We start from the raw sequence: 25,300 nt of genomic DNA, 5'->3' as shown, positions 1-25,300 counted from the left end.
GGGGGTGCTCTTTTGTTTTGCCAGATGTAATAGGCTAGAGACAAAGGTAGTGATCTTGTTAAAATCAGGTATTTCTTTTGCCCCTAGGAATTAACAGGTAAATGACTTTGTTTCAATTTTTCCTGCCCTTCTTGCCCACTTCCCCTCCCCTCAAAAAATGACAATCCTGCAGGGCTTATCCAGGTTGGGAAGTGGAATCCAGTTCCACTCTCCTATGTGACAGATGCCCCTGATGCTACAGTAGCAGACATGCTGCAAGACGTGTATCATGTGGTCACACTGAAAATCCAGTTACACAGGTAAGTTGCATACCAGTTCTGGGATGTGAACTGTTACTTGTCTGCTCTTAACTGTTAATATTGCTTGTATTTAATTCCCACTGTGCTCAAAGTACAAAGGCTTGCCTAAATTCCATTTTAGTTACTCTAATTCTTCTTTAACTTACAGTATACTATTGCAGAAAACTTTTATAGCTCTGATACATAGATTTTCTTTGGATATCTCATTAAAACTATATTGCATTTTAGTCAATTAAATGATGCATTACAAGAAGGCATTTTACATAAAGTTTACTTAAGAGAAAAATATTTTTGCATATCATGAACAGTACCATCTGTGTGCATTTTGTAAAAGAATGACTTGCTCACACTTATTGTTGCTGTCTAGGTTCTTAAATTTCACGGCAACAAAAAAGTAAAAACAGTTAATATATTAATGCTTTTCATGATCAGTCGTGAGAAAGCATTACACCTTAAATTGTTTTACCAAGCGCATCAGAGCAGGAAGGTAGAAGTAACATGAAAAAATAGTCGCCACATGCAGCTGATGTATAATTCATGCATCAATACAGCAGATGTGTTGTATAAAGTAATTAACTAATCGGAACAATCAGGAGACCGAGAGCAATCTCCAGATGCATCTGCTTGATGCGCAAAATGAAATCTGTCTGTCTTAAAGGAATGTTCTGCAGCAGGATGCAATCTTGTAATAATCCCTTTTCTAATCTGTGTTTCAAATAGTTGCCCTAAACTAGAAGACTTGCCTCCTGAACAATGGTCTCACACAACAGTAAGAAATGCTCTGAAGGACTTACTGAAGGATATGAACCAGAGTTCATTGGCCAAGGAATGTCCCCTTTCACAGGTACTTAGCATAACATGTAATAAATAATAAAGCACTATAGGCAGCACTGATGTGAGATTTGAGATTTCTACAGTCTGTAGCAAGTAGTACCCGTGGAGTGGATCTGCCAAAAATGCAAATGCATTTGACCACTTCATGATCTTTATAAATATGCCTGATTCATTTTGAACATAGTCTTACAACGTTTCCCATGGGGAGTCGTGAAAGGTTGTTTACACCACACTAAAATCGTCTCACAGCAAACTGGATTTTAACTGGTTTTTGTCTTCAGTCTTTGAACTGCTTTGATGCAACTACTTTTTTCAAGCACATGTGTTCAAGATGTTAAAAGGCTCTTTACTTACTGCTGTCAAAAGTACTATTGAATCTGAATGCTTGTTAGATAACCTACAGTAGTTTTAAATGCTAATTCATAAAATGAGACAGTCTTTGGCATGCTGTATGAGAAGGGAATAAAGAATAAAGCTCTTTGGATGATGTGTTGTTGTTGCAAACAACCAAAGGAAAATCAGTCATTTATTAGTTCTAATCAAAATATACCTAAACAAAAATGAAACCTCAATTTATGCATTGCTAAATATTGAACCAGTGCTTTCCTCAAGCTTTACTTGTATTGTTCTATTTTTTGCCATTCTTTTTGTTCTTCTCTTGACAAATGACTGCGAAGGCGCAACTTATTTTTCTCTGCAGTATGGTGTCCAATGATGCTGTGGTGGAAATATGGTATTTATTTTTGCATTTTAAATTTTAAATTTTATTTTGTTGTGGTGCGGTGGAGGCAAATTTATTTTACAAACAAATGATGCTAGTTGTGGCAGGGAGGGAAAAAGGGAAAGTCAAGGTATTTATATGGGGATTTTATTTCTCTCGCTCGGAATCCTGGAGTCTTTGTCTCCAAAAGATTTCAGTTAATCTATAGAGGACTACTCTTTCTCTGTTTTTCCTGCGGATATATTAGCAGGCTTGTTTCCCATCACATTTTTTCCCCTATGGTTAGATTGTTTTCAGTGATGTGGCTCCAATACAGGAAGTTTTGAAGTGTAAATAATCAAAATTATCTTCACTGGTTGCAAACCATTCCAGTAATATGTCTGCAGAGTTGCTATGTATGTACCTACTCTAAAATCATGTGAGCTTTTGCGCTGCTGGCTTATGGAGGCTGCAGATAACTTGGGATTTTTCTCCATTTTAATCTAATAGTGCTAGTTTTTACTCAGTATTGATGGAAACCAAATAAATTTTGTTGAGATGGAAAATCTCATTTCTGTTTGGACATTGCGTTTCACATAGAAGCTTCTGTACGTGTGTAGATCATGCAATGATAAAGCAGAAAAAAGTTTTTAAAAAGAATACTTTATTATGGAGAGTATCATGGTTCTGGAGATAATTCAATAATTACAATCTTAAAAAAGCTGATTTGAAACTATACTGAATTTTTATGTAATAACTTTAATGGACAAAGACAAAAAGCATCTTGCTCAATAACAGCGCTTCAGGTTAATGCTTGAGATGACCAAAACTCCAGATTACAAAACTCTGATTTGGGGCTGTTTGTTACTGGTTTGCACTTATTTATTGTAAAAGAATAGACTTAAAGCTTCTTTAAGTGAGCTTCTTTCTGTTGTAACAAACATGGTTATTACTTTTGTGATCTCTATCTTCACCAGCGCTGCAGTAGTTGGGTTGCAAGAATTTAAATAGCTTCTGCTTTTCTTTTTTCTTTAAAGACCAAGTCACATGAAGCTTAAAATACATTTATTTATTCTTAACTAAAGGTGTTAAAGCAGTTAAACAAGGTGTTAAAGCAGTTAATTGAGAGCCCACTGGTCAGTCTAGATCTTCCTGTTTCCCTCTGGGAACTTGAGGGAAGATGAGTTGATCTGACAGTGTCCTTTTCACATGACTAAATTGATCCAAATGCTTCCTGTATTTGCCTAACTTGTAACTCATTGTATATTGCTCCTGTGGAAGGGAAGGGACACTGATATGAGTGTCAGTGTTTTATTAAATGTATAAAAGTTTGTGAATTGCGCTGCAGAGACATGCTGCTGCAAGAGATGAGAAGTAAGACAAGGCAGAGGTTGTGAGGCAGTGTTTCCTTTGTGGATCCATCAAAGTGACAACATGGGATATCCTTCTGAGAGCAGAGAAGGGTTCTCTCCTATTATGTACTTCCACAGGTATAGGTAATGCCATATAAAGTGCTTTGTCACAAATGGAAACTAATGCAGTGACACGATACCATAACTTATTAACACTGTTATGGATATAATTTATTAACCACAGAAAAATGACTCAAAGTGGAAACGAGAGTAGTTATCGTTTTCTGTCACTTTCATTAGCAATACTGTTTTGTGTAGGTATGGAAGGATTTGTTGTAAAGTATTTAAGCCGCCATACTTAATGTGTGGCCTCTCTGAAGCCCCATTTCAACTTACAATTTACTGTATTTTCTTAAACAATCCTGCATTTTGCATATTAAAAAAATAATCATTTTTACTCAGAATACTGGTATTCTGTGTACTGCAAAAAAAAACCCCCAAACTATTTTATAATGCAGATATATTTTATAGCTTGAAAATACGTGATTAAAAAACTTTGAGAACTGCAATCATCTCGCTGTGTGACTGCCGTGGCCACCCCTGAAGGTCAGGTTTGTTGCTCAGTTTGTGAGCCTGCATCACAGGGAATCCCTGTCAATGGGACTTGGAGTGCTCAGGATGGACCGGAGCAAATGCTTGGCTCTGAATGGCTATGTAATTGCAAGCAGCCGTCCAGTGGTTTAGTCTCAAATTTTTGGTATCAAGCAGGCAAGGTAAAAGGATACTGCAGATTTTGCACGGAAAAGCCAAGCCTGTTCTGAATTATGTGCTGCAGTGGGTATTTTCATGCTTTACCTCAGGTTTGCAGATTTTATTGCTAGAGACTAACAGCATGTGCAGATGCTGAGTGAAAGACCTTTTACGTTTGATACGCACGGCTCGCTTCATTTGTGCTTCCTCTCCAGACCTCTTTTGATGGGGAAGGTAACTTGGAATTTAATCTAGGGCTCAATTTTGGGCCGTCTTGTGCATTCCATTAAATTGGTCTATCTCGCGAGTGGCCTAGATCTCATTTCCCTCCTGTTTTGGCTCTTCAGTCTCCAAAGGGTTGTAAAGAAATTGTTCTACCATCAATTCTTATTTCCAACCCCTTGCACAGAAGCTCTACTCTACCTCAGTCTTTTGGGAGCTGCTCTAAAGTGATCAGGCAGGCAGGCAGCCCTGTTGCATTTACTTATTTAATGTTAGTCCTTCCATCTCTCTCCTCAGCCTTAGTCTTAGCATTTTCATAGTTCACTTTCACAGTTTTGCTCTTTTTGATTTTTAATGGAGAGGTCTCATAACTTGCACAGTTAATAACTGAAACACTACAAGGTGCATTTATGCTGATATTAAGAAGGTATTTTTTCTCTTTTGTCCCTATTGAATTATTGTCTCCCTCACTCTGTATGTGTATGTATATGCATCCATCCAGCCAGCCGTGTGTGTAAATATGTATATATAGTTAGATCAACTTTTATGAAGAAGAGGGCAATGTGGGCTATTGGTCCAAGAAAAGGATATGAAAGTCTTTTGATATTTCTGACACAAACTTACTGTGTGCTTTTGAACATTTAGCTGTACCTGTTATCTTGAGTTCCTGTAACCTTTTCTGTGAAAAGAAGATAACGAATCACCTACTAAATGAAGAGATTGTAGAGATTAATTAATATCTGGGCACTGCTTTGAAAATGTGGTGGTGATCAAATGACATTGACTTTTCTACTGGTATAATCTCATCTGATATTTTTTTTCTACAAAAAGATTTTCTAAATGATTATTGTTAGTATTCACAAACACGCATTTTATCAAAACACCACAAAAGCACAGTATTCTTTTTCTTACCCCATAGTAACCTGAAATGTGAAGGTATTGAGTTTTTTCCTTTTTTTTTTTTTTTTTTTTTTTTTTTTTTTTTTTTTTTTTTTTTTTTTTTTTTTTTTTTTTTTTTTTTTTTTTTTTTTTTTTTTTTTTTTTTTTTTTTTTTTTTTTTTTTTTTTTTTTTTTTTTTTTTTTTTTTTTTTTTTTTTTTTTTTTTTTTTTTTTGTGTTCCACTTTGCTCATCCTTTGAAACTGCTTGTTTCTAGTCTCACTCTCAGGACAACCAATTGTCAGTGTATTATAGATGAGAAATTCCAGGCCTGATATATAGTAGAATCTCAAATCTCAGTGGCATTTTTTTCTTCTCTATTTTGTAGGGGACATGCAATATTTCCATGAAATATATCCAGAGGCTGTGATACTTGGGGACATAGTAATTTACAGACATTGCATTACTAGTTTAAGGTTTTTTGAAGATATTTGTGTGTTCCCCTTTTCCCCCACCTGTAATGTCATTTACATAATTTTGCTCTTGGTGATGAGGGAATGATTTTCCTCAGTCAGAGAGATACATGAAATGTATGCATACACAGAACAAGTGCTGGTATGATACCCAAGTCTGAATAGTTTTGTGCTTGTGATAAATATAACTGTCCCGACTGCATTTTAAACAAATTTCCATGCTGTAGTGAGCAATTCTCTGCATCTGACACAGGCACAATATAGATCATATACTTTCCTTTCTGCTCAGAGATTCTGCCCTGAATTTGCATGCTGTTTTATGCAGACATTGTGCAGACTTTATAGGATGTGGCAGCGACAGCAGACAGAAAGCTTGCTCACAACATCAGTGTTTCTCAATTCACCTGATCTGAAGGCACCTTGCCATCATAGCACAATAGAAATCCTCTTGCATTTTCTCACTGCTGTTCTGATCCCCCCTTCCAAAATCCTAACCAAAAAAGTTGTGTTTGCTAAAATTAAAATTTCTATACTGATATTGAATCAAGGACTGAGCTATAAAGAGTTACCAAAATGTATACTTTTTTTTATGAGCAATTTCTAATTCACGTTTTAGAAAACCAAAAGGGTTTTTTTGCCACTTCGCTTTTCAATTTTACCTGCCTAGACCTGAGATAAAGTCCTTGGATTTCTTTGTTGCTTGAGTCTCTTCTCTCCTCCTCCCCTCCCCCAATAATTAATAACCTGAGTGAGGAATGCAGCTCCTTTTTCTGCTTTAGAAGTTACTGTACTTTAGATTTTAAAGATGTCATTAATTATTTCGGGAAAGTAAATCCTTGAGGGCCTGGGCTCAGGTTTTGGCAGGCAGGGCTTTTCAACCCACCTCCCAGTTGCTCAAGAGCATTCACTATGATGTCTGTTCAAGCTGACATGGTATCTGGATTTTTAAAACATTTGCAGTTAACTATTAAAATTTGTACCTATGATTTTTAGTCATCCAGATAGAGTGGGCAGTGCAGAGCCTATTACTGATGAGATGGGCAAGATGTAATATGTGTGTTGGTAGAGGTGTGTTAGAACATTTGCATGGTACTCAGCCTTTCAATTGCTTCATCTTTTGTTCATTGATTTATGTTCTTTAGATGCATCTAAACACTCTTAGTGTTAGAGCTATGCCAGTCTACCTACAACTGTTTTATCTGGGTAGCATCTCTTAATAGAGAAAATATACAGCTAATTTTTTCTGCCTCTTCATTAGAATTAACTATAATAAAGATGTAAAGTCCCTTTCCAAAACAGTTATGAGGCTTGAAACTATTGTGGGGAGGAGGGAGAGGGGGAAATATGCCTTGCTCCTCACATAAATGCAGTTTCTTACTTCAGAGGAGTCTGTAAGGTGTCACTGTGTCCCTTAGTTATATGTGTTTCTGCTTCTGAAAAGTGGACGAATCTAACAGAGGAATGGTGCTAGTGTTGACATTTTTGGGTTTTTTACATTCTTAAAGTCAGCTATATGGAATTATTATCACCTGTCCTCTTCCAGGCTCTTGTGTGAACAATGTACACAATTAATGCATTCATGGGACTGTGCATCCCACTTTGTGGCCTGACCATTTGTGATTGTATCTCATAAATGTTGAGGACTGTGTCATGTGAATGATTATCTGCATTGTATGGACTTCAAGTTTTAGGGAAGTGACAGAATGAAAAAGGAACACAGCATGTTTTCTTCTGATACAATTTCCTTCTAAAACATGCATGTGTTGTAGAAGTGAGCCCTACATGACTGCTGTTTTTACTCAGCGGTCCTGAGAATAGTATATAGAATATCTTGCATTTTAAAGATTTGTGGTGATGTTCTTCTTTTTATAGATATATGTACACACATAACCACCCTTCCTTTTTTTTCTTTTTTTTTTTTTTTCCTGGGTACTTCTAGTGGGTTAAGAGGCAATCAAGTAATGCTCTACTACAAAATTCTGTATTCAGTTGTTCATCTTTTCTGCATACTTCTTAGCGCAGTCATGGCCAAGTGCAAACCCTGATTCATTTATTTTTTCCGTAACTTTATTAGAGTTAACAAGCCACTCCTCTAGTGTTCTTTAAAGCAAGATTGCAAATAAGTCTTATTTTTTTTCTCTTCTTATTGGCAAATTTTTGGCTGTAGAGTACTGCACAAGTATAAACAACATGAGAGATCCTTTAACATAACATGAGAGAGCCTTTAGTCGCTTTGCTCCCTAGCTTTGGAACTCATTGCCAATTGAAGTAAGGAAAGCTTGGCTGTTGGGACTTTTAAATCTAGACTTAAAAGTTATTTGTTCTGTTTAGCATTTTTTAAATGATTCTATTAGGAATTGTATGTGCTTCAGTTTTAATTTTAACTCATAATGATTGTAAAGCACCCTGGGATGCTTGCATGAAGGGCGCTACAGAAACCCAAGATTGTATTGTACTGTGTTGTAATGTATTGTATTATTACATGGTGCTGGAGTTGGACCACGGACAATTCATATAGAAAGCATTTGAATACTTAGCTAAAGATAAGGAGTGTATGTGAGGGGGTACTGTCTTTTCTTGCTTCTTTTCCCCCTTTTCTGTCAGTTATTTTATTAAACTAAATTAACATGGCAGTTATTCCCTAAGAAATGCCAGCATAATGTACTGCTGCAAAGGGGCTCAAAATGTAAACCAGATGATAAACTAAAAATAAAAAAGTCCACATTAAGATTTAATTGCACTTCCCTTTCTATATTACGTTCTTATGTAAAATACATTACAAAACAGTACTTTCTTTATCACTTCCTTCACTTTTAACAGAATTTCATTAACAATAAAGAAATATATTGTCTCTATTTTCAGTAATGTCACTTGACAGTTAATCCCTTAACTTGATGTACATGTCTTTAAGATATTTTTTAGTGGGTTTTTCTGTGTGTGTGTGGTTGTTTTTTTAAAAATTTTTTTTTAATAAAGAACATGATAGCACTGACTGGAGCCAAGTATTGCACAATCATGTGATTTGCAAGTTTCCCAGCTCGCAGCTTTGCCAGTGCAGGTCAATTCACACCTGCCACACTTATGCCATTCTGGTCCTCATGTTGCTTTTCCTCAGTGATTGTCAGAGGTAGAGAGAGTTGTGCATGCGGCTCCTGCCTTCCCCCCTCCCTCCCCGCTCCAAATGTGTGGTAAACCTTGTGCATTGGAAGTGTCTGCTCAGGAATTAAATGGAGTTTAATTTCTGTCCATTAGAAAGCTGCTATCCACATCGCCAATTAAGCCTTCTATTTAAAGGGCTAGGAGATATGTATGTCTACATCTTAATCACTGCTGTGACTGGTTTGCAGAGACCTTCCCTGACTGGTTCAGTTATTACTAGCAGTGGTGGGAGGCACAGAGATCAGCGTGGTTATAAAACCTACCAAAAAGCTGAGCAAATTCTGTAGGTGCTGTAGCGTCACTGTCAGCAGATTTGAAGCTGAGGTACATCTGTGTTAGGGGACACAGGGGTGTAGGCATAAAGATGCATCAGGAGAAAATTAGTTTAACTGGTAATAATTTTTACCTGACAGGAACAGAAGCAAAGCAGGACTTACTTGTTGAGAGGCAAAGCTCAGAGATGAGCAACTCTTACCTTGTCAGACCAGACTCATTGCATGCCTTCGCTCTAATCATAACTTAGAAGAAAAGAGATGAGTTTCTCAAACGGACTCTGAGCAAACTTCTCAAAGCTTGCTCCTCCACCATCACTATTTTTTCCTTTTTTAATTAATAATTAGGCTCTTCCTTTTTATTTCCAAGAAACATAGTAGGAGAACCTGAAGGTGAGCTTTGTCTCCCTTTGCTTGGATGCTTCTTTAAGAACAGCACAAATGGTATCAGATTCCCCTGGTGCCTTGCAGCAGTGATCAGAGGACAGGTTTTTCAGGACAGCACCAACCTCAAACCTGCCTCACTCCAAGCCATGCAATAAACTGCTTGAAAGGGAAAAGTTCTGTTCCCCAGAAGTGGGAACAGATGAAATGTTCTCATATACACCTGTCTCATTTGTTTAAATTTTTTTTAAGTATTAAGATTTCCTACACTGAGAGCTGCAGTTTTTCTGTAAACTTGTGCCTGAAGAGAGGAGGAAACCACGCTAAAGCATAACCTGTGCCACTTGTCCAAGGATTTGATACTTTACAGTAAACTGTCAGGGAGAAGGATGGGTTTTGTGATGATGAAAAACTGAGACACATGTGAAGGACATTAGTATCAATGACCTTTCTAGAGATGGAGAGGAGATTTCAGCTCCCTAAGTTTTCCTAGGGTGTTTGTATTTGAATCAGTGTATTTAGATTCTCTTGGTATTTTAAGGGTTGTGTGTATGTATATATTTAGTATATAAATCACAAGAAATTTCTGCCAAAATATACTTGCCAGCGAGCAAGTCCCCAGGCTCTTAAAGATGTGTTCCTTATTCTGCGCTTTTCATAAGGAGGAGCTTTGTGTGCTACATCTCACATAGGTACATTTTTTAAGTTTATATATTTTGATGTAATGGATACCTAAGAAAAAATTGTGAGTAAATAGAATCGCAAAGTACATGTACACATTCCATGTAAAAAGCTAGCTGGAACATTTCTCTTTCCAGATACCTTCATTGAATCTTGCATCTTTTTGTGAATTTTTCAGAGCATTTATGCTTTTCAAAAACTCTTGTCAGTGAAAGGTAGCAACACACGTGAAACTAGTATCTTGGCTAACATAGCTGCTTAAAATGTTACCTTTATATGATTTTACTTAGTGGAAGTTAAGGCTCCATAGCAAATTTCATACTATAATTAATTTTTGTCCTGAAAAATTATAACCTTTTTCTCAGGACAGAAAGTAGTTTATTCATATGCTTTTAGCAGCACATCCCTCATAGTATTTGGGTCTATATGATTAAGAATAATCAGATGTACAGGTGGCTCATGAAGAGGCACATGGCCTGAAACAATAAAACTGACACGTAACTATTTAAACAAAGGATAGAAAAGAGATGTTGCATTTGGCACTAGAGGGATATTTAAGCAAGCAATCAGAAGCATGAGAGATGCACTCACTTGGAACAGTAATCAATGAAGTTCAAACTTATAGCTAGTCGTACATTAAAGAAGAAAAAAGGTGCATCAAAGGTACATGTCTAGTGAGAGAGATTACCATGGGCTATGATGAAAGATCCAGCACAAGAAGTCTTCAGATAAATATTGGGTGATTGCTCTAGCTGAGCCACTGGTAACTTGGCTGAACTCAGGAATTGATAGATGAAGTTCCAGGGTCTCTTTTTATGTAGATTCCAAAATGGTTGCTCAAAGTGGTCCCTTTTGACTTTAAATATCTGCAAAAACTTGGGTAGAAAAAGGAAACGAGATCAAAGAAAAGGGACTTATCCTTAACACCAAAAGAAATTCAGCAAGACAACTGTTAGTGCTACTGTGTCTGATGACTTCTTGTCTGGACATTGTGCCTTAGGGCTCAACTTCATGCCAGACATCTGATGCTTTGCCTAGCAGAACAGTGGAATCCGAGAAGAGACTTGCTGAAAATCATGTCCTATTTCCCAGCAAGGAAATTTTCCTTAATGTGGTGGAAAATACTAAGGAATTTTACAAAAGCTGTAGTGAAAACAACCATTGTGGCTGGTTCAAGATAGATCAATTATCAACATTTCTATCAGGAGAATGTATCGACTTCATTTTTGTGGAAAAGTTTTACATACACAAAGCTGACTTTAATGCATTAATACATCTAAAATGTCCCATATCACAAAATGTGTTTGGATTAGGGTAGCATTTAAAAGCATGTGCTTTAGGATTAGCATTCCAGATATGAAACAAGTCAGAAGCACTCTGACCCAGCTGGAACAGAGTGGTTGGAAAGAAAAGTAATCCACCTGAGAGGAAGGCTCAAGGAATCTCAAATTTTCGCCAAACCAGTCTTTGAGGTCTCCAAGGCTGCTCCTACCCTAGCCTTTATTCCCATACATGAAATGCTGGTTTGCTCTATCCACATCCATTGTGGATGACATTGATTGTCCTCCTGGGCTCTAGCTTCCTCTAGTCTTGCTCTTTGCATCCCAAAGAGAAGAGGTGAGTGTAGGCACACAGGCTTCATATTGTACATTGCCTAGTATAGGAACAACAGCCTTCTGGAGAGAAGCTGAGGACCCTGTCACCACATCACATAACTGAAAAGGAGGGATGAAGTAGCTTAGCTCTGATCCTGTGGACTTGAAGTCCAAGCAGGATTTGAAGCATGGCTTCTTGGTTTGGCTTTATCCAGCAGAAATTCAGCCTCTGTGCCCTGAGACAGTATTGTGATGGGCACTGATGTGGGAGCAATAGGGAGAGCCCTTGAAAACAGGCATTCCCAGGTCAAGCTGAAAGAGCAGTTTAAAGCAATCTAGTTATTTCATAACAACTCTTTCAAATGGATTCCTGGTTAAAATGGATAGTGCTTTCCTTACCCCTGGAGCTTCCAAATTTCAGAGCTCTTCTGGCAAACGCACTTGCAGAATCAAAATCTTAGGGTGTAATAACTCACCCCTCAATTTAATTTTAATTCCATGAAGTCAAGTGAGAATTAGCTTATTAGAAACTGATTATTTTGCATTTTGTATTTTATCCAAGTTGATTTTAGGAAGGGTTTATCAAGGACTTTTACTACTAAGTAGCTGCCATTTACAAATTGCGTACAATAAAAATCAGGATTCTTAAAAAGATATATGTTGGACATCTGACAATGAAAACAGAAATGTGTTATGTCTCCTTATCTTTTATAGGTTGAGGTTGTGACTTATTTTTCTTTTTTTTAATCTAAGGCATTATGCCATAAAGCTTGTAAAGCAGTTATGAAGTTCTTCAAATCTGAATTAACATTCCCACCTACCTATCTTTCTCTCCTTTAAGCTTTTAACCTTTGTAGATATAAGACTAGTATCTTGGAAAGCAGCTTTTTATTTGAGCTTTATTTATATCCATCAGTGGGAGATGCTCAGAAAACATTGGGAGAATGCTGCTCTGTCATGCAGCAACTGGGAATTTACATTACAGAATGGTAAAAATAGTGCAAGAATCAGTTCCTTCAGTTGCTGAATACTCATTTCTGGTTTTCAAAATCTTCTCATGTGTGGGTATATTTCTATACATATATAAATATGTGTATATATGTATATATTATTTGGGTTCTTTTAGTTTTATATCTTCCTTCATATTCAATGTAGCTTTATGTTTACATTAATATGTACACGTACAATACTTAAAGACAACGTAAGGCAGAAAAGGAGGAGGGGATAATTTAGGTTTTACAAGGATAGAAGAAAGGAAGAAAGGCATGCTCAAGTATTGGAAGAAAAGCTTGTGCCATCATTGTATATCTGCAATTTATTCAGTTTTAACTTATATGACCAGTATTTGCTATGCAGATCCTTACTTCTTCTGACCCTGGCAACAGTATGGAGGTCAGATAGCCATCCAAGTGCGATGCCAACGGCACAAACAAAAGTTTTTTTCTTCTCTGTCCATCTGTGGGTTTTTCCCTGATCCTACATGTTTATAGGGCATATGACAACAAATTCCATTGCATTATTTGCTATAGTTCAAGCTAATGGACCAAGGAATTTAACATAATTCTTCATATGCAGTTAAACTGTCCATTTCATGATTCCTTGTCCAAAAAACAGCTAGTGGCTGGATATATTTGGTCTGCTTTTATTCAGAGTGGCAGATGAGTATTTCTCTGCCATGCCAGAACACTAGGAACAACATTTTGCCCTGGTTGGGTTTTTGCAGTACGTGGGCTGGCGTAGGCTCAGGCAGGCTAAAATCTTTTGATTTGGGGATAATCTTGTGTTATCCGGTTGAGGCTTGAATGTCCCCTTCTCATTTGAAAAATGTTAACGTACAACCTCCTGAGAAATAAGCAATCCTAAGAGTTGGGCTTGTATTAAAACTGATGCTTTCTATTTCCACACAAACAAAAGCCACTGATAGTGGCTAGGATAGGGGAAACAAAGTTCCTCTGTCCTTTGTGAAAAGATCTCCTCCCACCCCCAAATCTTTACGTTCTGTTCTGCAACTTTATCACTATTCAAACTAGTTCTAGAGACAAAGGCTTGTAGCTATTTTTCCTTTTTATAAAAAGGCATGTTAGGTTTACAGCACTGGAACATGCTTCCCTGCTGGTGTCTGGGGATGTAAAGTGGAGAATTTATGGAAGACGAAATACAATAGAGCCTTAAAAGTTTGGCTTTAAAAAATGGAGCCAGTAGTTTGACAGATTGTTCAGTAAATGTTCATTTTATTGAGAATTATAAAAAAGGTGCTTAACTCCTCTGTACCATTAATATAATACATTAAAAGGTTACTGTCAGGATTAGTGTTTCAGCTCTGAAAATTGACTGTAGGGTTTATGGGCAGCACTGCTCATACTCTGCTTGGAAGATGAGGTATCTTCTACTTACCACTTGACAAAACCATTATGTTGTTACAAGGTTTTAGACTGAAAAATTGATAAATAGTAAAACGTAAATAAAATCTCAAAGCAGGAGAATAGTTGCTGCCTGTCTTATAGCCAGATTTAGCAGATGCGGGTTTGAATGTAAAACAGTTGTGAAAATAGCCAGTGTCAAACTAGTGCAAAATTAAACTTGTGGGGTGTTCTGTTTTCAGTGTCTGTCATTGTTGAAGCACTCCATTTCAAAAGCATGCATTCCTTTCTACAGAAAAAAATCAGATTCCTTAGTTGAAATTAATTAGCATTCAGAAACCAGATAGCATGTTTTTGGGTATTCATGAGATCTCTGTTTGAAAAAATGTTTTTAACTTGTAGAAATGTGTTGCAACACACAGATGGGAAGAAAAAGAAAAAAAAATCTCTTTAGCAAGCACTGTGTGTAAAAGGAATATTACATTTTGCACGCTCCTGATTACCCTGTGTAAACAGTTTTTGACATCTGTCTTTATAGTTTTCGAGGAGAGGAAGACTTTTTGTTAAAAGAACCATTTTTATACAGCAGTCACCATTTCAGTCTTGCTTTACCTGTATTATGAAAGCAGATGGTCTGCATGTCTTTTGAATATTTATAACTATCAAAAACAATCTCTTGCTATTCACCCTTAGGCTTATGAGATGTCAGGACTGTTCTGGTTGAAAAAAAATCATCTTGGGTGTTTACAGAAAGGGGATTACATTAAGCTGAAATGACTATACATTTTCCAGTTTAATATTTGTCCATCAGCTGTTTAATCGTATTTAGATAATTGTGTAAATAAGTTGTTGCAGCCCTTGCCCCTTCCACTGAGCAGGCTTGAAGCTTTAAACACCGATGAATGAGTTGCAAAAAAGCTTGGATTTTTTTTTTCCCCACTAGTTAAACAACCTGGAAGGCCTAAATAAGTTTTGGTTACAATGCTCCTTTTGAGGGAAATGTTTCATTTGCAAAGGAATCCCCGATATCTAATTCAGCCAAGATGTTTTAGGAAGCTGCTGTGTCTGTTACTCTCTGCTAAGTCTGTTAGCATGTATTTGCTCTGTGAAAATACTGCTGCCCAAGTACCCCATCATGAGGCATGAAAACAACCTCATTCTGCCCATATAAAAATAATTTTAAGGTTATTTAGGGGAAGTTTTGGGACTGTGGGGGTTAAAAGCTTTTTTGACTGGAAGCTGAGCAATCACTGATAACAGATTTTGCTGTGGTTGGTTGATTTGGCAGAAAAGCATGAACAGTTTTGGTTTAGATGATTGAATTAACCTGATTAACATTGTTTTTGTTGTTTTGCAAAAAGGACAACAGTATACTTTTAGCGATGATCGAACAACACTTCACCTGGTTGGAGAGCAGTGTTAGAGGCAATGACTCAAAAATGTCTCCCTTGAAGTACCAGCAGCAGTGGCTGCAGTGACTAGCTGGCATGAAAGGCTTGGGTCCTTCCTGCATCTTGCAGGATGCACCTTGCATGAGATTCTGGCACAATACAAAAGGTGTCTGATGCTACCATTTCTTGGGTTTTGTTTGACAGGCATATGAAAAGATTTCTGGTTTAGATTTATGATATTTCCCCAGGGAGTTCCCCAACTTCTTTGAGAAATGATGGTGTCTGGTTTTCAAATCTCTGGTATTTAATCTTCCAGAGAAAATGGGATTTGGTTCAAACTACACTGGGTGAACCTCAGCTGAACTTCAGAATGAATTCTACCCCTACCTCCACACAGTTGTTGGATGCCTAATTATAATTAACTTATTTGGCTAAAAAAAGAGCACTTGGGCTGCAGCAGATGGTATCATTCCAGAATAGTGGGATTTCTCTGAAGGTGGCACCATTTCAGATGAGATCTCTTGATTCTCAGAACAGGACTGCAAGTGATGTGGTTGAGGGGAGGAAGGGATGGAGAGAGGAGAAAGAGGGAAATTTGAGCTCTTTGGAGTCTCACAACTTACTTTCAAGGATAAAATAGGAGATAAGACTGCAGATCTGTGACCAGTTTATGCATTCTATCAATTTTCTTTGCAACGTGTGAAAAAGAAATCTGATTATGACTGATGAATGTGATGCGTTTGAATATTTGTATATTTATATTAGTTATCCTTGTACATGGAAGGTATCTGCCTCTGTGCCTATGTGTGGTAGTACCTGAATATGATGTTCCTCAAATACAGTAATTTTAATTTGATTATTGATAAGATGGAGAGCTTCTCAAATATAATGACCCAAGTAACACAAAAAACATCAATATGCCTCCAGTCTAGATCATGGATCTCTGAAGACCACTAACTCATAGGGTTAATCTTAATTTTTAGGCTGCAAGTGTTCCAGATATTCATATATGTAGACTGACATTAAAATGTACAGGAATTCTACAGCAATATGAATTTCTATAGCAAAGTGCATCTCTCTGCTCTGATGTGACTGCAGGTTTGATGACAATAAATAAAGCATAGAAACAATGAAATTCAGTGTTGTCAAGTTATTTTCTGAGTTAACAAGGTAGTAATATTTTATCTAGCTTGTAAAATTTTGCCTTCAGTGAATTAGTAAATAAATCATTGATTCCTCCTGATGAGGATTCTTAGCGTAGGTAATATCACTTGAATGTTTGCATGAAGTGTTCTCAAAGAAAACGCAGGATAATTTTTGTTTTTAAATGTGTTGATAATGTCTGTGTCTTTTTTTTTTTTAATCTACCTTGAAGAGTAGGACTAACATCCCAATGTTAGCCATCAGAGCTTGAAATTCACATTGTGTTAAAGAAGCTAAAATTCCTAGCAATGTTAGTTAAACTGTTAGACCAGTCCCCTATTTGGTTGTAAAGTAACTGCATTAAATTTATTCCTGAAGAAGCAGGGGATGTCACAAACTGCCATGTCATTGGTATATCATCTTTGTAAAATGGCATGGAAGGGAGGACTAGGAAATCGTAGACAAACAGCTTCATCAATAATAGGTAATTTACTAAAATTATTATTAATATACATGTTTTCATCCTTACTAAAGTTATTTGGGCAGAAGACATCTGAAAGGGGCAAAGTAAAATGAGAGAAAATTATCTTGAAGTCTAAATGACATCCGCAAAATATGCATGAGCTGATATGGGATGGTGGCCCATGACAGGTGCAGTTCCCCATTTTGCACTTGCAGATCTGCAGGGTTTGCATGCAGAATAACTGTGCAGTCATACAGTTTACCAGTTCAGATCCACAGGACTTTTTAAATCATGGCTTATGTATCCTGTGCCCATGTTTAAAATGATTTAATCTGTAAAAGAGCTTAGATAATTTTGTACATATTAGACATTAATGATAGTGTTATTATATTGGAAATTGAAATTGGGTTCAGCTGAGCTTGGTTCAGGTCATTCAGGCTAGAGTTGCGGCAGTCTATTAAGATTTCACTCTCCTTTTATACCACTGACAAAAGGCTTCTAGCTAATTTCAGAAATGCCAGATTGCTATCAAGAAATGGCAAGAATTTTGGTGATTCAGAGAATTATTAAAATAGCTGCCCGGTGAGTGGAGGGTATCCACATTTGGCATAAATAATACTGCCTCACTCTAGCAGTTCTGAGCCTCCACAAATAGCTTGTTACTGAGTAATACGTTAGAAAGTGGCTATAATGAACTTCAAGATCAATAATCAAGGTACTTTTACTCAGAAGCTGAACTAGCCTTATAAAAGAAGACTTATAGTAATATTTATTGCCTGTTGAGTCCAAACTCTTTCTTCCAGTGGTTACTGCAGTTTGTGTAACAAAGGGTTGATACTGTACATCGATTTTGTGACAGCACAAATATATCTAAATGTTACATGCTGAATAATGAAGAAACATAATGATCAGGGCTTTGTCTTCTTGACTGTCATTGTTTTCTCAATGCATTGGACAATTCTTGTAGTTAAGCTAAAAGTAACTACTTTCCATACAGAAATTTAAAGGGTGGCAAAGTTCAGTCTATTGAAATTAAGTTTGCTAATTTTGTTGTTCCTACATCATATACTGAGTATAATTTTCAAGTTGGAGCAGTATCTCATTTTGCAAAGCTTAGTCTTAATTGATTTTGTAAAAGAATGTGCTGGAACTGAAAGTTTTATGCATTGTAAATTCCACTGTTTTAAAATTGGTCAAAACTGAGCAGAAGGTAAATTTCTCACTGTAGCTATCTGATATCTCGAGAACCTTTGAGAAAAATATCATCTCTATCATCCTTTGGTCTATTTTACAGCTAATAGTCAGTTACAGAATTAGACATGACAATAATCTTTTCATAAGGCTGTTTCTGCAAATAACTTAAAATACCCTGTTTAGGAAAAGCAAGGCTGGTTCATTTTGGTTTATTAGATACATATTTTATTCTACTATAAAGCTGTTACTTTATATCCTACTCATTCGTCATTCAGATAAACTTGATCCTGTGATTTTCTGGGGTCTGCTCTGTGCTAAGTGGCACAAACAGAATGGACATGAGTAACTTGGGTCATTGCTTGCATTTTTGGAGGCAGCGTAGGATTTGTAAGCCTGTAAATTTGTGTGGGTATGTGAAGGGTCAATCAAATTTAAAAGCAGAAATAGGATGAACAAAATTCACTTCAAGATTAGGATCATCTGTCCAGAGTCCATCCCATTGCTTGACGTTTCTCGGTTGATAACTTTGTTTTTCCCTTAGTACATCTGCTTTTTTTACTCCCATTTACAATATACCTTGGTTTGTTTTCATGCTCAATTAATGAGTTTTTTTAAAAGGCTTTGGATGATTGGATTAAAAATGCAATATGGTTCACCAAATCTAAAAATACAGGGGTTCAACAATTGAAATAATTTGTGCTTTAACTAGTACTGCTCTGTATTACAGATTTTTTTTTCTTCTCCCCTTTTCACACAGAGTATGATTTCTTCCATTGTGAACAGCACTTACTATGCAAATGTCTCAGCAGCAAAATGTCAGGAATTTGGAAGGTGGTATAAACATTTCAAGAAGGCAAAAGATATGATGGGTAAGCAAAAAAAAAAAATTGCCTTGATGGTGGTTACATACCATTATGTGTCACATTGAGGTCTGTCACAGCCATATAAGAAGCCAGTTCCCTTCACGATAAGTTTAGGATGCTTTTGATGAGTAGATGTAGAAAGTACATATATAGTGAAAGAATTCATTTAAATAAATATTTGCTATTGAAACAGCCAAGCTGACTTGGCTTGCCAGAGATGTAAAGCTGTCATTCTGTAAATCTAGAGATCTTCTACCATCCAGAATAATTGTTTAGAAAACCTGTTCCTGGAACTGTGACGAACTGATTTTTTAATGTATGTATTTTTTTCTTGCTCTGGCTAATGTATATTTAAAGAAACAGGCTTCTATAACTATCACTACCTTCCAAGAAGAATGCTATAATTTTATAATTTCATATCTTTGGGACCCCAATTTCAATTCATTTTAACAAATAGTTGTTGTGACAATTGTTTGCTTGTTGCAGTAAGCACAAGTTATTGGAGAAAAAAATCTACCACTGGGACATACTAATTCTGTGATAATTTTTATCTTTTCGTATTGTCCCTTTTAAAAACTATTTCTTAAACCTGTTCACAGAATTTTGAACACTTTATGTTGGAAAATTTCTACATAGTTTTCAAGAGAATGGAGAAATTGGACCTCAGTTTGGACTGAATTTTGAGCTTGACTTAGCTTTCAGTATTTGAAGCAAAATCATTCATCTACCGAAACGGGTTCCTTGCCTTTTATAGCTTAAGGCTGTAATGAAGACAATGCATCACTTTTGTGATAATTGCTTGAATTACTATTCTGAGTGAATGGCCCACTTGGGTTGATCTCTACTTTCTGCAAGTGAAAAGGCAGCTTCTTTCCTTAATCTGTGCAACAACAAACTCTTCTTCTGAGACCACCAAATTTGGTGGTAAGGTGGTAAGGCTTCACTTGGTTTCAGGTGGTCCATGAGGGAGGCAGCAGAGCCATGAGAGGGTGTCCTTTCCACAGCAGCCTCTCCCACCTCCACTGCAGCAACACTTCTGCATGGGGCAACCCCTGCAAAATTTTACTTATGTGACCTGCCAAGACAGGTTCACCATCCATTCATTTGGAGACACTGAAGCCAGTGAATAGGAAACCTGTGCCTGTTTGTGTATTTGTGTGTAACCTGGGGAGAGAGGCAGCATTGCCCCCAAAGCCTCCTGGGTGAGGAATAGCAGGGCTTCTGCTTGGAGGCTGATCCAGGCTATGGACACCAGAACTCTCTGCAGAACAACTGGCTTGCTTTCTATTTATTACATTTCTGCCTGTGATAGGACAGTGAAGCACAAGGATGTGGGTGGGAATCATGGCACCGATTTCTTCGTCCAGCTCTCATCCCTGTGTAGTCTTGCAATGATGACTCTTAGTGAAGATCATAATTACTATGAAAAGCTGAGGCACTGCCTCAAAAAAAAAAACCACAAATGGCTTTACTAGTATAGGAAAAAAATTGCTGCACAATTGGTGCTGTGAAAATACTGGACTTTGGGTTTTTAAATACAGTGTATTTTATTAAGGCTGTTTCCAGACCAGAGCTTCTAAAGCTCTAGAAGTGAGATTGTTTAAAATTTAACAAAGTGGCATACACTGATAAAAAGGAGACTCCTTTACATCAGCCTGGAGTTATTTTATATTGTTTTATCATGCACAAGAGGGGAACTGGAAGAACTCTTGTAGTTTAAAAAAACTGTGTTGTTAATTAAAAAGGAGGGTGTGTCAAGGCAGATGAGTTAATATACGAAAAAAATTCAACCATGTTGCAAGTCACTGAAAAAAACCATGCATACATGGTTGCAAGATAAAGCAGCCCATCTGTGTAATTTACATAAATTATACTAGTTCCTAGCAGTCCCATACAATTGATGCAGCATCTAGAAATTAGCAGAGCATGAGGAGATCTGCACCTCACCCTGCTTGTTACAGATTTCCAGTAGCTGGGAACTGCAGATGTCGTGGCAGGGACGTCATGGGAGAAACAAAACCAGTTACTGGGGGCTTCTCTGGCTCTGGCCGAGGCATGCTTTCCTGTAACAGTCCTCCTTACCCTTTGCACAGAGGCACTTACTGTTTCACCTGCGTCACTCCTTACCCTTTGCACAGAGGCACTTAGTGTTTCACCTGTGTTGTCTGCAGCACACTAGAGTTTTTTTGTGTCTTCTCCTTGCCCCATCTCTAGTTGGGTACTGCCTTGTCTGGAGTCCCCTGTGCCCATCACTATGGGATATAGCAGCATGCTCACAGTTCAGTTGCATTGCATCATTTTATATTTGTTTATTTTTATTATCATGTCTTGCAAGAAGAATTAAGTTTGTGATTTTCAGTCTGATGTTGGCCTTTTCAATGTTTCTTTTCCACCATAGTTGAGATGGATAGCCTTTCTGAACTATCCCAGCAAGGTGCCAACCATGTCAACTTCGGTCAGCAGCCAGTCCCAGGGAACACAGCCGAACAGCCTCCATCTCCTGTTCAGCTTTCTCATGGTAGTCAACCATCAGTTCGGACCCCACTTCCAAACCTGCACCCTGGACTTGTATCTACTCCCATTAGCCCTCAGCTGGTAAATCAGCAGCTGGTAATGGCCCAGTTGCTGAACCAGCAGTATGCAGTGAACAGACTTCTAGCCCAGCAGTCCTTAAACCAACAGTACTTGAACCACCCTCCTCCTGTCAGTAGATCCATGAACAAGCCGTTGGAGCAGCAGGTCTCAACAAACACAGAGGTGTCTTCCGAAATCTACCAGTGGGTCCGTGATGAACTGAAACGAGCAGGAATCTCACAGGCAGTATTTGCACGTGTGGCTTTTAACCGAACTCAGGTCAGTCATCTGTTTCTAATTTTTTTATAAGTCTAAGAGTTCCTTCTTTCTCTCTCTAATTAGTAATTGCCATCTTTTAAGTCTCTCTCCTCATTTCTGCGTTGTTACTTAGCTCCTTTGAAGGAACCTTGCTTCCTTGCAGGCCCACTGTTCATGTTGATACAGTACAGAAATCTTCAGGGATTGGTTTGTGGAAATACCTGCTGTTCTTACAGGCACCTTGGTTCCTCTCCAGTTGTGATGGTTTATGAATAGCTGAATCTTCCCTGGAAAGGAAATGAACAGCTCTATGCAGAACCATTCACAAAGTCACCCAACAGATTGCCATTTGTGTTGCAAAGTTGTACCCATACACACTGAACAACCTGTCTTCTTTCACAGGTGTACCGGACGTAGTCTTTTATTCATGTTTGCATTTATTTTGATTATTTTCTAGTGAAAGTCTTAATAACATCTTTTCAGGCTTCTGAAAAGATTAAAAATTAAAAGCTTTATCTTTAGATCATCTACTCTTTTCATGTATTTTTTGTAGCTTATTGCAAAAAGAGTAGTTGCTGAGCTTGCTGATGTCCACGTCAGAACATATACTTCAGCTCTTCAATGCAGAAAAAGCTAGCCCTAGCAAAGCTGATAAGTAACACTAAAATGTGTTATTTTTTACACCTGTTTTAGAAGCTAACCCTGTTATAATTTATTCTGCTCTATGAATTTAACTTAATGCCATGTTGCATGGAATTTAATCAAGCAGAAATTATGGAAGAAATGTCAGTATATCCAATGCAAATAATAAGATCTCAAAATTTTAGAAGTCTGTTTTAATAGAAAATAAAATAGGAATTTTTTTAATAGGAAATATTTAAAAAAGACATAGGTAAACGTGCTTTGAATTACACATTTTAAAATGAAAACGCGTACTTAAGGAACCATTTGTCCACTGTATATTAGAGTAAAACAAAAAAATCACAATTTGGGCCTCTCTTGAAAGGTTGTTTCTCCCTGTGTAGTTAGAGAATAAAAATTCTGTTTCAAATGCTGTGGTACCAGGTTTGAATCAGCATGTCATTTGTAATTGTTCTGAATTACTGTTGTCTTAAAAATTTTTACATCCTCCTTTAGCTAAAAGAAAGTAGAGTCATTGTGTGAATTCTCTGAAGAGCTCTGTGTGTGACTTTCCTATCAACAGCAGAGGAGGTTTTCAAGATCTGGGTCTTTCATACGCGATTTCATGAGATACATGAACTCATGCAAGAATTACTTAAGATAGGTTCAGGCAGTGTATATTTGCAAGTAAGTGACATAGAGTCTTGCTTAATATAATGTTTAAAATTTAACTATTGATACTAGAAAGTATTGAAGCAATAATAGTAGCTTCATGTAGCAATGGTTTGCGGGTGCCATCTTAGCTGGACAAAAAGCCAAGCAAGTAATTTTAAAAACAAAGGGTTTTTTATATTTACTTGTTTCTCACACTTGTCCTTAGGGTTGGACTCGATGATCTTAGAGGTTTCTTCCAACCCAGTTGGTTCTATGATGATTCTAAGAGCACCTTGTTTTCTCTGAACTTTCTTCCCCCTCTGAAGTAATTTGGTCAGTTTTTGTCAGCTAGTTTTGCGTACAGCTTTTGGCATATCCTTCGTGCATGAGCAGTATTTGTTACCTGAAATACAAGGATGATTGGTTCTGACTGGACATTGAATTTATATGACACAGAATGAGAAGATGCTCCTTTAGATGTGATGAGTGCAACTGTAGAACCAGATTTCTAGTGCAAATACTGATTCTTTTATATTAGTATTATTGTTGCACTATATATATTAAAAATACTTATCACTATGTATTTTTCTTACAACAAATGTTATTAAATATTTGTTTTAAGTTCAGTTCTTCCACAGACGTTGTGGTTAACCAGGTTGGTAATATGTGTTCAAAGTGACCCAAAACTGGAAGGAAACCCCAAAATGAACGTTGAAAACAATTCCCCTGAAGAGATAGGAAATTTCTGTAATAGATTTTGGCAATTTTCAACCAAATCTACTTGAGAGAACACAGTAGTATCCCTATATCTGACAATTTGTGTTAGCTAATCAAATTAGTATTTGCAGTTATCTGTGTAAGCTTTTGCAGTGTTTGTTATGTATGGAATGTAGGGAAGAAAAAGGAAAAATACTAGGAGGTTAGACAGTATTAACCTCAGTGTTGCCCAGAAATATCTCAGCATACTTTTCATATGAAACAAAGCCCCATTGAAATACAAAGGAGTTTGTAACCTTTGCAAAACTGGAAATTGTTAATTTTACCCACCATGACAGCTGATGTCCAAGGATATGCACAGGTACTAGTGATCCTAATGTAAAAACTTTTAAATTTGTTCTGCTTGCTGTACTTCTGAATTCATCACAGCTTATTCAAGGATACATCATATTTAAGTAAAATTAGGGCAGCACTTTAATAACAGATGCTATTTAGAAGTTATATTCTAATATTGATGTAGTATCTTAGGTCTTTTTGTGTGTGTGTGTTTGGCTAGAGCAAGTGAAAATGCTTGTTTAAATTCATCTACTGTTTTCTGAGATAAAAAGCTAACTCAGGCTTACCACTGACATTTTTGAAACTGTCATAAGCATATTTGAGCCGTGTCCAGGGACCATATCATGCCATCAGTTTCTAAAGGCATAAGAACTCACTGAAATCGGTTAGGAGTTCTGTGCAAGAAAACCCTGCTGTTAAGATACTGTCTCAGATGTGGGGAGAGATTTGTTTTCAACGTAAAAGTTAGGGAAGGAAGTGATCTATAAATTAAAAATAATTTAGCTTTATTTAGGCAATAAAGTGGACTTCAGTGGAATTGGCTGAAGATGTTGGCATCTCTTGTTTTTCAGACGTATACTCTGCAATTTGAATACAGAATTTGCTGATGGTTTTGGGTGGGAAGGTGGGTTCTAGGAGCTTAGTGTAGTAATTCAGCACTTGGCCCTAGCTTTCAAGACCTTTTGATTTATGGACAAAAGTGCTGACTAGGAATATATCTGCCTTTCTCTAGTTCAAAAGAAAGAATTTGGTAAAAATACTTCTGAAAACTAGTGTCTTTTAAAGAATTTATTTTATTGTCATCTGTTTATAAAGCACAAAAACCCCCTCAACCATGCCTAAGAAGAGTGTCCTTAAGAAAGAAAGGGTATGACCATAATATCTTCTTGGATAGTTTCCCCCCTGTCCTTAAGTTTCAAATGATCATTTGAAAACTGATTTCTCAGGAATGTGCCTTGTAAAGACTAATCAAAGTCCAGATAGCTATAACTTGAATGAAAATTCACATCTATACAGACACAGTAGAAGAATTGTTGTAGAGAGCAGAAGCAGTTTTGGAAGGCAGAGCACTTTTCTGCAAGAGAAATTCCTCTGTGGTCATTCTAGGAAGGCTTCAGAGCACGGTTG

General features: G+C 37.0%; 1 protein-coding gene across 1 annotated transcript in view; it reads left to right on the top strand.

The window, feature by feature from the left end:
• SATB1 (SATB homeobox 1) overlaps nucleotides 1-25,300 on the top strand; it is a 72,926-nt gene that overhangs the window by 7,792 nt on the left and 39,834 nt on the right. The window contains exons 4-7 of the mRNA XM_009071530.1: nucleotides 173-299; nucleotides 1,020-1,143; nucleotides 18,907-19,018; nucleotides 21,411-21,865. Of these exons, the coding sequence (XP_009069778.1) occupies nucleotides 173-299; nucleotides 1,020-1,143; nucleotides 18,907-19,018; nucleotides 21,411-21,865 (818 nt within the window). The remainder of the gene's footprint in view (nucleotides 1-172; nucleotides 300-1,019; nucleotides 1,144-18,906; nucleotides 19,019-21,410; nucleotides 21,866-25,300) is intronic.

This window comes from Acanthisitta chloris, unplaced genomic scaffold (genome assembly GCF_000695815.1).
Source record: "Acanthisitta chloris isolate BGI_N310 unplaced genomic scaffold, ASM69581v1 scaffold27153, whole genome shotgun sequence".
NCBI classification, from domain to species: Eukaryota; Metazoa; Chordata; class Aves; order Passeriformes; family Acanthisittidae; genus Acanthisitta; species Acanthisitta chloris.
This window is presented reverse-complemented; position numbering and strand designations above follow the sequence as displayed.